The sequence below is a fragment of the Dendrobates tinctorius genome, unplaced genomic scaffold, assembly GCF_039654945.1.
Source record: "Dendrobates tinctorius isolate UK_male_01 unplaced genomic scaffold, ASM3965494v1 ptg000161l, whole genome shotgun sequence".
NCBI lineage: Eukaryota > Metazoa > Chordata > Amphibia > Anura > Dendrobatidae > Dendrobates > Dendrobates tinctorius.
This window is the reverse complement of record NW_027361828.1, coordinates 9369135-9383669: the sequence shown is the minus strand read 5'-3', so window position 1 is coordinate 9383669 and position 14535 is coordinate 9369135. Positions and strand designations below refer to the sequence as shown.

Genomic DNA, 14535 nt, shown 5'->3' with positions numbered 1-14535 from the left:
TTACGGAGGTCCGGAGCAAACTGATACCACGTTTCGAGTGCCTCTTGACCCGAGAAACGCCTGTCTGGAAGTTCTCTGTGCCGCTGCACTATGTCCTCAAACTCTAGGTAGGAGGAACAAATCCTGTGCGGGCGCTTCACTCGCTTAAATGCCACTTTATGCCTCGTAGGCGCTGCAGGATCCTCAATCCCCAGGGTCTGAATGACCGCTTCTGTGAGGCTGTCTACTGTTTCACGTGAGCCTGGAGTGTCCAGGTCAAGGGGCTCGTCTGGGTCACTATCAACCACTGGTAACGGGGAGCGAGAAGCAGAGCTTACAGATGCGGGCGACACAGTGTGGCTTCGTTTCCTCCGGGTCTGCATGGAGTGAGAGCGGCCCCTGCAGGCTTTTGTGAGGTGGAGGTTCCCTCTAAGGCCGGCGAGCCATCGTTCCAGCCCCTATCTGGGGCTTGAAGGGACTCTATTGCTCTCGTAAGCGACGCCATGGACTGTGACAGTGATCAGGCCCACTACGGGGGATTTGACACATTCGTCGCGGTCGCAGGGGAGGGCTCCTGGGTGTGTTCGGATTCGCAGGCTTCTCATAAATCGCTTGCTCTGCGGAAACGCAGCCCGACAAGAGATGCATGCAGCGTAAAAGAACGTGTGGGTCTTTGCCTTTTCGGACATGCTCTGTCCACTGCTGGGGATGTGGGGAGGAGGTAGCACCTCGTTTCCCCTGTAGCGTGGCCTCTTGGGCAGCACTTACCCCAGTCCTGCGCCCCCCCTGTCCTGGCTGCTTCCTTCAACTCGCGCGCCACCAGCATGTAAGAACCGCTCTAGGGGCGGTGCTTTCGTTCTGTGACCTAGCCTCGCTCCGAAGCCGGGGCCTAAATTTCTTCGCCACCGCGCAGTGCGGGCCGCCAGAAGTGACGCGCGGCTCCGGCTGAAGCCGCGGCCTCAATTTTTCCCCTACCTGACCAGGGGGAGGGGGGCGGTTCCATGGCGCCGACAAAACATGGCGCTACTAACCGGCGCGGCGCCGCCTGACGGATGCAGCCACTCTTGCCTTGCATGGCCGGTGGCTTTCGCCGGCTGGGGCTCCAGCCCTTGGATCTTTGCAGGAGCCCTCCCAGATCCTCTTCAGCCTGAGCGCAGGTATGTTAGGGGGCCTCGATAAAAAAAAAAAAAAAAATAGGACGGTGCAGGCACCCTAGCTCCTTCTAACCCCTTCAGGGGGTGAGGAGAGGGACCGTCCGCCACCTTGCAGCACCGCAGTCTAAACATTGGTGGAGCAGTGGGGGCCGCACGGACTAGTCTTGTGCCTCTGTACAGCCCATGGTTTCAATACCTAGGGTGGTCAGGGCTAAGTCCGGCACCGTCCCACGACGCGGGCAGGATACGTGGAGGGACACTCGCACATGCTCGCCCATTGTTGGTTTGGGGAAATCGGACCCTTTCAAAAGGATCCGTTGCCCCCGTCTCATCTTCATGGGAAAAAGATGAAAAAAGTCTGGTGAAAAACCAGACGTGTGCCTCCATGGACACTAAGCAAAAAACTGATTTCTGCCCGAAATAGGGGCGAGGGTGTATACACAGTATCTGTGTCCCCCAATGAGGCGAAGGAGAAAATATATTTTATATATATATATATATACACATACACACACACACATTTAAAAGATCAAATACTTGCAGGGTGCTTGGGGAAATATGTTCAGTGTTAAACCCATTCCACCAGATAGATACACAACTGGATCCATCAACTCCCTAGTTGTCCCTTTTTACTCACCTTACCTGACAGCAGAGGTTGGCACCCTATTGTATGGCGAAATGGCGCCCCCCTCAACGTTGGTGTCCCTGATCACTATTACACGCCTTATCTAGATTTCAATACAAAGAAAGAATGGAAAAAGTACATATATGTAAATCTCATTAAGCAGCATAATAGAGAAGGGTATAGGTCATTCTTGGTAATGTCACCTTCTCAGCGTTAACACGTCCAGAGCATACTTCGATACGTTTATAGCTTGAAATAGCTCTATCCTTTTAGTCCAATTTCTCCATGCACTCTGCAAGTATTTTTTTTCTTTAATAATGTATCTAAAAGCGGGTAAGACTGAAAAAATAAAATATATTAATTTAAAGGTTATTTAGGGGTCTATTGACCTTTTTGTTTCAGAGAGCCACAAAAAGACCTGAAATTAGCAGCTACAATTTTTTCTAAGAAAACTATAAGCAATGCACTCAATCACCATGATGAACAAAAGCACGTTTAAAGTTTGCGCAAAAACCTTTAGACAAGCCTGTAAAATACTGGAAGAACATAGGTCGGTCAGATGAGACCAAAATTGGACTCTTTGGATGCCATAATTCAATCCATATCTCCTCCATACCAACAGTGACGTTTGGAGGTGGGAACATGATAGTGTGGGACTGTTTTTCTGCTAACAGCACTGGCAAACTTAATATACCGTATTTTGCAGTTTAAGACGCACCGGATTATAAGATGCATCCCAAATTTTGAAGAGTGTTTATGTGGAAGAATAGGCCAAAATCACACCTGAGCAATGTATGAAACTAGTTTTTCCATACAGGAGGCATCCTGAAGCTGTCATCTCCAACAAAAGGCTTTTGTACGAAGTATTAAATACATTTCAGAGTATTAAATACATTTTCCCTGTGCCATTTCTCATTATTACACATAACTTAACTTCAATAGATGCTACTGCGCATGCGGTGGCTCCATTTTGCTGGAGAAAAAAAATGATGCAGGCGCCATTTTGATGGAGCCATTTTTTTTCTTTTCCTCCAGCAAAATGGCGCCGGTGCTTGTGCAGTAGCATCTATTGGAATGTGATATATGATACTGTGCAGGCGCCAGAGCCATTTTGATGCATTTTTTTTTACTGTACAATAGTATAGGCATAAATACATATAGGCAGGTATCATGCTACAGCACAGGCGCCATCATCAGCTCAATTTTGATCAAGTTACTTTTCTTTTACTAATCCCACAATAGTATATGCAGTATGTAAAATAGGGGGCAGATCAGTGAGGTATCAGTGACCTGTCATAAGCCAATACAGATGAGTAGGTAAGCAGAGCACCACATAAAGGCCCCAACACAGGCCGCCCCGGAGGATGAGAATCTCATTAACGAACACTGCAAATACAGATTAAACCACAAGTTGGATTTCATCAACTCCGGAATCATTCTAATCAGTATAATGGTGCTAACCTGACGCTGTCTGTAGGTTACAGAGCACAATCCTGCTGACAGGTTCAATTTAAGACAAATCTTAGGCAGAAAGACCCACAAACAAGCAACAACTTAAGTCAGCTGTTGTAAAGGCCTGGCAAAGCATCGCAGAGGAGAAAACCCAGAGTTTGCCTTAAGTCTGGAAGCCATGGACATCATTAGTCATTGCCTGCAAATTATTCTCTACAAAGTATTAAAAATGAACATTTTATTTATGTTAAAGTTAACTTGTCCAATTACTCTTGAGCTCCTGAAATGAGGAGGCTTTTAGAAAAATGGTTGCAATTCGTAAACGTGTCACAGGATAATTTTGTTCAATCCCTGTAATTAAACCTGAAAGTCTACACTTTAATTGCATCTCAATTGTTTCATTTAAAAAAAAAAAAAATAAATAGTGCTCCAGACTAAAGGCCTGTTACAGGAGGACAAGTGCAATTATGAAGTGTAGTTTGGTATATTACACAAAGTATAAAAAAGACCATGTGTACCACTCTACCACCAAAATGTCAGATTTCATTTTGCATGTTTTAGAACCCAGCAATAAAGGCTTACAGACAACAGAAAAACAACCCAAAGTCACGTGGGGAACATAGTGGATGATTGATGCTAGACCCATAATTATCTGGTAAATAACTGGTATCTTCAACGTTTCCTTTTGTCAGTTTTTCTGTTTTTAGATGACCCCTTTGGCTAGTGACAGACACATTTTCCATGAAGCAATCAATAACTTCCAGCCTTGTCCATTGTCCTCTGCCCTTCAGAAAGACTTTACAGCCGGGTTATTCATAAGACACACAGATACTATTCATGGATTTCCACGAGCACTACACTCAGCGGACTACTTCTTGCTACTGTTTACTACGGAGACATATTTTACTCTGAAATTAGCGTTTTCACTGAAATATAAATACTGAATCCCTCCCCAAAAATAACTTCCAAACCAACACACAAGGGGGCATTTAGAGGACATGACAGCACATACCTGGGATCTGGAAGGGGCTTCCAGGATCAGAGCTTGCCGGAGAATGAGGGTAAGTACTGCTGCTGCCGGGGGAGTTCGGGTAGCTGCTGTTGGGTGAATGCGGAAACGGATGGCTGTTTGGCTGCTGGAAAGAATCTGGAAACGTGGCATTGTGTGGCATGTGTGGCTCACTTGGTTCCATTGTTCGAAACTGAGCCAGGAGGCTGTGTTGCGGGTTGTACTCGCTGTGTCTTGGAACAAGCACTGGAGGCAGAACTAAAAGGAAGCACGAAATAATGTTAGGGTGTTCATCACAGTGTCCTAGTGAGCTCCAAAACCTAAAATACAAACGTCATTTCTTAAAACACCTATCTGAAAGCATTAAGCTGCATAGCCAAAGAACGTTGCAGAAAAAAACTGAATTAGGCTACTTTCACACTTGCGTTAGGAGGCGCAGCATACAGTCATGGCCAAAAGTTTTGAGAATGACACAAATATTAATTTTTACAAAGTCTACTGCTTCATTTTTTCTAATGGCAATTTGCATATACTCCAGAATGTTATAAAGATTGATCAGCTTAACAGCAATTACTTGCAAAGTCAATATTTGCCTAGAAAATGAACTTTATCCCCCAAAACACATTTCAACATCATTGCAGCCCTGCCTTAAAAGGACCAGCTAACATCGTTTCAGAGATTGCTCCATTAACACAGGTGTGGGTGTTGATGAGGACAGGGCTGGAGATCAATCTGTCATGATTAAGTAAGAATGACACCACTGGACACTTTAAAAGGAGGCTGGTGCTTGGCATCATTGTTTCTCTTCTGTTAACCATGGTTATCTCTAAAGAAACACGTGCAGTCATCATTGCACTGCACAAAAATGGCCTAACAGGGAAGAGTATCGCAGCTAGAAAGATTGCACCTCAGTCAACAATCTATCGCATCATCAAGAACTTCAAGGAGAGAGGTTCCCTTGTTGCCAAAAAGGCTCCAGGGCGCCCAAGAAGGACCAGCAAGTGCCAGGACCGTCTCTTAAAAGTGTTTCAGCTGCGGGATCGGGCTACCAGCAGTGCAGAGCTTGCTCAGGAATGGCAGCAGGCAGGTGTGAGTGCATCTGCACGCACTGTGAGGCGGAGACTCTTGGAGCAAGGCCTGGTCTCAAGGAGGGCAGCAAAGAAGCCACTTCTCTCCAGGAAAAACATCATGGACAGACTGATATTCTGCAAGAGGTACAGGGAGTGGACTGCTGAGGACTGGGGTAAAGTCATTTTCTCTGATGAATCTCCTTTTCGATTGTTTGGGACATCTGGAAAACGGCTTATTCGGAGAAGACCAGGTGAGCGCTACCACCAGTCTTGTCTCATGCCAACTGTCAAGCATCCTGAAACCATTCATGTGTGGGGTTGCTTCTCAGCCAAGGGAATGGGCTCTCTCTCAGTCTTGCCTAAAAACACAGCCATGAATAAAGAATGGTACCAGAATGTCCTCCAAGAGCAACTTCTCCCAACCGTCCAAGAGCAGTTTGGCGATCAACAATGCCTTTTTCAACATGGAGCACCTTGCCATAAAGCAAAGGTGATAACTAAATGGCTCAGGGAACAAAACAAGAGATTTTGGGACCATGGCCTGGAAACTCCCCAGATCTTAATCCCATTGAGAACTTGTGGTCAATCATCAAGAGACGGGTGGACAAACAAAAACCTTCAAATTCAGACAAAATAAAAGCATTGATTTTGCAAGAATGGACTGCTGTCAGTCAGGATTTGATCCAGAAGTTGATTGAGAGCATGTCAGGGAGAATTGCTGAGGTCCTGAAGAAGAAGGGTCAACACTGCAAATATTGACTTGCTGCATTAACTCATTCTAACTGTCAATATAACCTTTTGCTACTCATAATATGATTGCAATTATATTTCTGTATGTGATAAAAACATCTGACAAACACATAAAAACCAGAGGCCAGCAGATCATGTGAAAATATAATATTTGTGTCATTCTCAAAACTTTTGGCCTTGACTGTACGCTCGGCGTGAAGCTCCGCCACCTGCCGTGCCACCTCCAGTCAGCTCCGCATATGGGCGCATGACGCTGCATGCGACCTGCGTACCCCATCTTTAGCATTGGGTACGCAGGCCGCGCGCAGGTATGCTTTTGCCGGTGCATGAGTTCCTTTGACGGTGCGCCAGCCGCACCAAAATGCAACACGTGGATAAACCACCATATAGGTGAAAGGGGCAGCCCTAAAATTTTATCATTTTGAAGAAAGGCGTTGCATAAGTGCCCACCGTACAGTCACCTGTGTGTGGAAAGACTGTGACCACAACAACTGTATGAAAGCACAGAGATTCACAGGCTGCAGGTCTATGGAGCGGTGTGAGGGTGAGTACCCGCTACAGTACCATTAAAAGCAATGTAAAATGAAAAACACGCCCTGCCCACGGTGTGGAATTTTACGCGTGGATTTGCTGCGGTTTTAAATCCGCAGCATGTCACTTCTACGTGCGGATTCCACAGCGGTTTGGCACCTGCTCCATGACAGGTGTCAAACCGCAGGGGAAAACCGTAGGCTAATCCGCAGGTCTTTTGATTTACCTGCGGATTTAGACAAATCCGAGCGGAAAATTCCGCAGCAAAATCCGCAACGTGTGCACACACCCTGATAGTGAGGAATACATGTACAAGTGTCTGCAGCCCATCATGACAACTAAACTGGTAATAAACTGACTTTGAGATGTGTGCGAAATCCATGTCCTTCACTTGTGAACAGGATTTCCAAAGCCTCATTTTAAAGCATTGGAAAGATTTCTGAATAGAAAAGTCTGGGAAAGGAAGAGAAAGTATTGTGCTTCATGTTTCTGCAGACCATGAGGGTTTTTGTCCCCCTTAAGTCAAACACAAACTCCACCACAGAAACAATACCACCATTAACCCCTTAACGACCGCCGATACGCCTTTTAATGGCGGCAGTTAAGGGTACTTATGCCTCAGCGCTGCTTTTTAATGGCGCTGAGAAATAAATGTACAGCGCCCCCCCAGAGTCGGAATTTCTCCAGGGTAACGGCAGCCGCGGGTAGCTGAGACCCCACAGAACAGGATTCGGGTTGGCTTTTACCGACCTCCGGTGTTTCGATAGTCATTATTCACGGAGTAACGGTGACCACAAAAAGCAAAAAAAAAAAAAAGTCAGATTTCCCATTTAATTTCTCTCTCCTCTGATGTGATTGCACACTATGCAAGCCTGCCATTTCTCCTATTGTGTATACTTGATAAATGTTGTATCATGGCGGAATAAAGTTTTTTTTCCTTTTTTCACTTGGACTGGATGCTGTTCCTTTTTGCTCTTTAGACTTTATATTCAGGTGATGATTGTGCCAGCACAATAACCTCCAGGAGCTCAGCTTAACTGACTGGCAAGTTCCTGCTTTAAACAGCCAAGATGGATGCCAGCAATGACAGGTTTTTTAACCCTCAAAATGATGCATCCAACAGAAATGGAGAGGCTAACAGATGTGTCAGTGCAAGGTTACGTTCCCAGGATGAGCTTTCAAGTTTTTGATGTTGCAAATTTTTGAAAAAATACAAGAAACTTAAAGGGGTTCTCCACTACTAGGAGAACCTCCTCTTAAACTAAATGTTCGGCCCCAATAACATAATAAAGCCTATATATACTCCCCTCACTTGCCTTCGCGCTCCCAGGGGTTGTGATGCAGTGTTGTGACACATGACGCTGGCCCCCAATCAGCGCTGGCATCACTGTCTACACCTTCATCCGAACTTAAGATGAACAGGAAGCCAGGGCTGCAGCTCATCCCGACTTACTCTTCATGTTCAATTTTTCTGAAGGTGGAGACAGTGACGCCAGCGATGATTGGGCACCAGGCATCACATTCCACCCCCATCACAACCTCGTGACCGCGAGTGCCAGCACTGCGGGAATGGAGCCAGCACAGTAGGAAAGTGTAGGCTTTTTTTTAATCGGGGTCAAACATTTAGTTTAAGAAGAGGTTGACCTAGTAGTGGACAACTCCTTTAATAGGTGCAGAAAATTTGGAATATCAAAAACTCGGACCAGAGCGCTCAGCTGCATAGAAATACATGCAGCCGCACACTCTGGTCCCCAGTTCCGGCGGTAGTGCTGGATATTGAGACGAGAGACTCGTGAGTTTCTCGCAAGTGTGACCCCGGCCGAACACTTATGTGCGACAGTATATTAGAAGGGGAAAAGAAAAAAAAGTTTTAAAGTCTCCTATATGGAGTAAGGTTAAAAAGTAGTTCAAAAAAAATTAAACACGTATAATTTTCACAAATATACACAAGACTTAAATCACACCCTGATCAAGGAGTGTAATAAGACGATTAAAAAAAAGTCAAATGAAGATTGTGTGTTTGAGGGAGGTGGGGAGTATAGCGTATTTCCACAATTTATATAAGTGCAGAAAAACCGCAACATCAAAAACTCATCAAATGTGCATTGTGGGAATGTACCCTTAAGAAAAAAAAAAAAAAAAAAACTCAGTTCATTGTGTGCTTAAAGTTCCATACAGCTCTCAGGTCAGTCAAGATTGAAGTGACACCCAGAGCTGTGGAGTCGGTATAAAATGGACTGAGTGACCCCTAAATATACAGCTCTGGCAAAAATTAAGAGACCACTGCACAGTTTTATAAAAATCAGCTTCTCTACATGTCTGACAGCCATTCCATCCCAGTGTCAGTTGAATTCCAACCAGAGTACACCTCATTCTACTTAATGTGCTTCTGATTAGCTGATCACCTGAACCAAATCTTATTTAACAAAGGGAAGTCTAAAAAACCCTGCTGTGGTGTTCACAATCCTCTTGCAATAGGACAAGCTGGATGGCAAAACAAGTGCTAGTAATATCCCAAAAGAAATAGGAAAGAATAAATAACCTTTAACCATGCCAAAGGAGTTGAAAAGAAAAGTCTTGAGTGAGGAAAAGAAGGGCTCAATTCTAGCAGAGGGATACAGTGAGCGTCATGTTGCCTCCATCCTTAAAATATCTAAGACGGCAGTCCATTACAACAAGGTCAAGCAGCAGACATTGGGGACTACAAACCTACACTCCGGCAGAGGGCAAAAACGACTCTCCACTGACCAGGATGACCGTCATCTTATTCGAAAGTCACTCAGCAACCGCAGGATTACATCACAGGCTCCTAGAAGCAGGGCTCAAGTCATATAAAGCTAGAAAAATGCCTTTCATTAATGAGACGCAAAGGAGAGCCAGGCTGAAGTTTGCCAAAGACCATAAAGATTGGACTGTAGAGGACTGGGGTAAGGTAATCTTCTCTGATGAGTCTAAATTTCATTTTTGCCCAACACCTGGTCGTCTAGTGGTTAGACAGAGACCTAGAGAGGTGTACAAGCCACAGTGTCTTGCACCCACTGTGAAATTTGGTGGAGGATCAGCGATGATCTGGGGATGCTTCAGCAAGGCTGGAATTGGGCAGGTTAATCTTTGCAAAGGATGTATGAATCAAGCCGCATAATACCAGGTTATCCTGGAAAAACAGTTGATTCCTTCTGCTCAGGCAATGTTCCCCAACTCTGAGGACTGATTTTTCCAGCAGGACAACGCGCCATGACACACAGCTAGGTCAATCAATGTGTGGATGAAGGACCTCCACATCAAATCCCTCTCATCTCCAGACCTGAACCCCATTGATAACCTCTAGAATATAATCAAGAGGAAAATGGATAGTCACAAGCCAAGTACGTGTTATTTTTATATTCAAATGTGAAAAACATGGCATTCGTGTGCGGTCTGATTTTTTCTCACAGAGTTGGAACAGACACTTGGATCAGTACTGAACACTGTTTCACGATTTTGCACTGAGCTCTCAGTCCACAGGAAATCATGCAACTGTGAAAAGCATTGGCACCCCACAATCGCATTGAGGAGGATGATGGTGGACTGTGAAGAGGAGGAGCTCGCTCAACCTGCACCAGCCCTGGCTCTAACTGCTAGAGCTCAACAATCAGTTGAATCGAGCTCCTGATCGGATTGTGCCAAGCAGTTACTGTGTGAGCAAATTCTCACCCGGATGTACCTATACGAGAGGATCTAGGATGCGGTCAATTCGAGTCACAGCCATCATACAGATGCTAAATGCACCGGAATTTCGGATGTCTAAATGAGGCTGACGAGTGGCCCTTTTCATGCCTCATAATAGCACAAAAAAAGCCAAGTAGAACTTCAATTTGGTGTCCACTGCGATATGGCAGTGACTCAATGGAGGCAATCGTATGAATGTTCCTCACTACCGCAACACAACTGTAAAGACAAGGGGGATTGCAGTGCAACTCTTATAATGAAAACACTTGCATATGAAAAAAAAAACCACTGCCAAGATCCAGAAGAAAACAAAAGCATTACTCGCCATCATTCATTGACCTCCATTTCTGGGAAACCTCCAGAGATTTGTGCAGCACTGCATTAAGTTAATTGTCTCTCACAAGCTAGGCAGTCTAAAATAAAAGTTCTGTACAACTACACCTAATAAAAGGGAGATCTGGTCTGAGATTTTTCAGAAAACAGGCTCTGCAGTGGATGCATTTAGTAGGCCCGGTGACTCCGGTCATACACAGCTGCAATGCCAAGCCCTCACACTGGCCTCCCAACAGCCTTTGGAGACATTTTATTGTGTGTTGCGCTTCCCTGAAATGTTTATATTATGTCTAGATGTGTAAATTGGAGAAAATCCTAGAGTGACAGAACCGCACATGAGCTTTCAAATCCAGGAGGGCTACACCTATACATTGTGTTTCAAGGGAAGATAATATTTATTTTCCTGTCTACATAATGTGGGTGCAGATAGTGAAAATTACCCTGAAAAAAAAAAAAAAAAAAAAAAAACACTGTGCTAGGTTTACTGGAGGAAAAAAATAAAATAAGCCCTGTCTCTGCTGAACACTGGAGCATGGGATGACACTTAAGGATAGGACTAGAATACTGTAATACAAGTAGCAATGCTCTAGCCTGTTCTTGCTACATACAAAAGACCGCCTGCATGGTACTTGGGCAAGAAATGGGTGATACAATTTTCTGAGAAGTCTGATCAGCACTCAGTCAGTGTTGGACAGGGCCCGATGTAGAAAGTTCCTGGCTGCTTTTGTCGTTTGTCTTGCACACGTCCATCTGAGAGGAACATCTGAAGGACAGTAACGCTGTATTTATAAAAGGCAACTCAAAGCTAAAGCTGTAGCAGCCGACCGGGCAGCGTGTTTATGTCTGCTTGTAGCAGAGCACTAATATCTAGGGAGCGGCCGAGCGGAGCAGCTGGGAGGATGCACAGTTGGTAAGCTCATATCATGGACAGGAGACAATGAAGCAGGAAGGAAAAGCAAGGGAGGCGGCTCAACACCAAAGGAATACAGCAAACCACAACAGCATGGAAAAAGGTGGCAACGCGTGCACAGTTATTACAATTGGGGTTAGCAAAAGTTGACTGTTTGCACAGAGCATAACGAGCTATATAATTGCCTTACATTATAGCTTGTTATGCTTTAATTATAGATGTGTGTGCGACCTCAGCAGCCAGCACCTCTATAAAATCTCCAGGCATGGGGAGTATCTAAGGGTGCTTTCACATTGCATTTTTTTCCACGTTTGTCCTTTTTGGGTTTACAACTGGACCACCTCACAAAACGGGATTTGGGCATATGCGTCAATGGGGTCATTGACCAACGGTGCCGACAAAGTGAAAGCGCGCTCTGATGTGCATCATTTTCAGGAGTGAACGCCTACTAGAAACAGACACCAAGAAGGAGTCTACTATCCCTGAGTGTACCCCTCCAGTAGGCATAAACGCTCCAAATTGATGCACGACATTTTTTCTGGGGTGGGATTTTCGTACCCAAGCCCGACGGGACCAACGAACATGTTAAAAAAAAAAACCGCAATGTAAATGCACCATGATGACTTTATTCACATCCATGTTGCCCATCACATTTTGGCAAATATACTGGACAAATGAAGATCTGATTATAGTCAATTATATCAGTCGGGAATGAATGGCTTCAGGCATGTGATGGATCTGCTGCAGCCATTAATTTTGTTCTGCTCTGTCAGTTTCTCTGCTTCTGAACTTAAAAAAAAAAAATTCCATTCAAGAGATTATATAACACTCTCGAGTGGAGAATCATTTGTTTTGGTTTTTTTAAAGTCAGAAACAAATTTCTATACCGAATATAAGCTGAGAGAAATTAACTGGCGTGAACTTCGTATGTATGCAAAATAGGAGCAGGTTCACACTTGGCGAAAATCAGACAAAAACAAAATAAATAAATGCCCTGCTGCAAGTAAATAAATAAAAGCAATACTGCACATAAATAACATTCTCTTAACACAGACACTAAGAAAAATTTTGAAACAACCAAGACATAAGTAGTACATTTGCATTTGTCTTTTCACAGCACGGTCAGCTCTGCTGTCTTGCCCTTCCACCACACCGACTGAGATGGAAGTTGAAGTACTACGAAAGGAACGCAGCGGCAAATGTTTTAGTAATGATTAAGTTCACCTCTGCTGTACTGTTAGCTCTAACCTCACTGCAGAGCTGTGTGCGATTATGATCAGACTGTCAGTCTTTACATGTCTCACACTGGGAATTACCCCTTTGGCCCAAGTCACCTTATCGTACAACACGGCTGAGTGCTATGTGCTAAAACATTGCCTAGCACTCAGCCCAATGTTATACTATGGGGCAGCTCAGATCTACAATCATTTTCTCATGCCGATTCAGCATGCTGCGATTGGTAGCGAGACTCGGCTCCTCTATGGGTGAGTGAAACATCGTACTGCACCCGGATATCACCCGAGTGCAATGATATTGCCAACAACAGAGATGGAGAAATTATTTTCTCAGTCTCCTCCGCAGCTGAGCACCAATCCTAACATGCGGAATGATCGGGGCACAGAAGCATGACACCTTGCTCCCACTCGCAGCAGAGCATGAGCCGAGGGTCATTAGTATACCACATCCGATGCTATATGCTGGTGTAACTACGGCTTTTTAGTTATAAGCAGCTCCTCATGCAGATCAGTGTCTGGCCCCTAGATTTTAACAGCTCATTTGCTGTGGAATAAGACATCAGACTGAAGAAAACAAGGTTTCATTTTTTCCAGCTCCTATGACCTACATGTTCATATGATGTAGATGGCTTAGGATGGTTGATTCTACTGACAGATTCCCTTTAACTAAAGGGCCAGATTCATTTTTGCGTTTGAGCTCATTTGTTTGTGGTCTTTTTTTAAAATCTTCATTTGTGAACATTACTTTTTTTTTTTTTTTTTTTATAAATGTCTATTTTGTGTGTTCATCTGATTTATGTTTGCGATTGTGGGCAGAGTTTACAGTTTTCAGATTTTTTTTCATCTGATCTATCAGTCATGACTTTACAAAAGTGCATAAAAATCACTCCAGGGGAACATAGACATTTGGGGACAAATTTTGTGATTTTTTTCTTTGAAAGACAGAATATGGGAAAAAAAACCTGGGAGAAAATAAAAATCATTCCTATCAGGAACCACCGGCTTTCAGTCATACCAAGAGCAGCTACAGTCATTGCTCACAGCACAGAACAGCAGCAATAAGCACAGCCCGGCACTGAGTGACATCCGGCTCAGTCAGGCAGGTCTGGGTCAGAATTACACCGTCCGCTCTCAGTGTGGTGAACAGTGACAGTATCCGCTCCGGGCATGCCTGAAAGCAATAAAGTTTACTTTCTACTGGGTGCTGCACTTTTAAGTACAGCGGCCGGGCGCCTTCACAATGCCCTTAACCTGCAGATTAACCCTATGTACTGGAAACGTACACAGTTGGTTTCCTGTAAAGCTGGAATCACACCTAGCGACTCACCAGCGATCCCGACAACTATATCAACGTGTCAGGATCGCTGGTGAGTCGCTATGTGATCGCCGGTGAGCTGTCACAGACAGCTTCACCAGCGATCAGCACAGCGACGCCGATCTCGTTAGTTACCAGCGGCTGATGCAGGGAGCTGGTAACTAACGTACACATCAGGTATCTAAGGGACGCCCGTCCCTTGGATACCCGATGTGTACGTTAGTTACCAGCAGATCGCTGGTCTCCCGCCTGTCACACGCAGCGATGTGTGCTGGCCAGCGGGAGACCTGCGACAAAAGAAATGTCCAGCGGTTTCCTTCAGCGATACCGGCAGGGGGGCCGATCGCTGATCGCTGTCACACACAGCGATCTCGCTGGTGAGATTGCTGTTGTGTCACAAAACTTGCGATTCAGCAGCGATCTCGTTATGTGTGACGGGGCCCTAAGTGTGTGCGCCTCCCACC

General features: G+C 44.9%; 1 protein-coding gene and 1 long non-coding RNA gene across 5 annotated transcripts in view; both read right to left on the bottom strand.

The window, feature by feature from the left end:
- The window catches only part of SMAD1 (SMAD family member 1), a 100351-nt gene that overhangs the window by 26765 nt on the left and 59051 nt on the right, over positions 1-14535 (bottom strand). For all 4 annotated transcript variants that reach the window (XM_073549802.1, XM_073549803.1, XM_073549800.1 and 1 more), the window contains exon 3: positions 4223-4477. In XM_073549802.1, the coding sequence (XP_073405903.1) occupies positions 4223-4477 (255 nt within the window). The remainder of the gene's footprint in view (positions 1-4222; positions 4478-14535) is intronic.
- LOC141052545 (uncharacterized) lies at positions 1830-2858 on the bottom strand. The gene is made up of 2 exons (XR_012220833.1): positions 1962-2858; positions 1830-1861 (listed from the first exon to the last, which is right to left on the bottom strand). It is a non-coding gene; the product is annotated as an uncharacterized lncRNA (long non-coding RNA).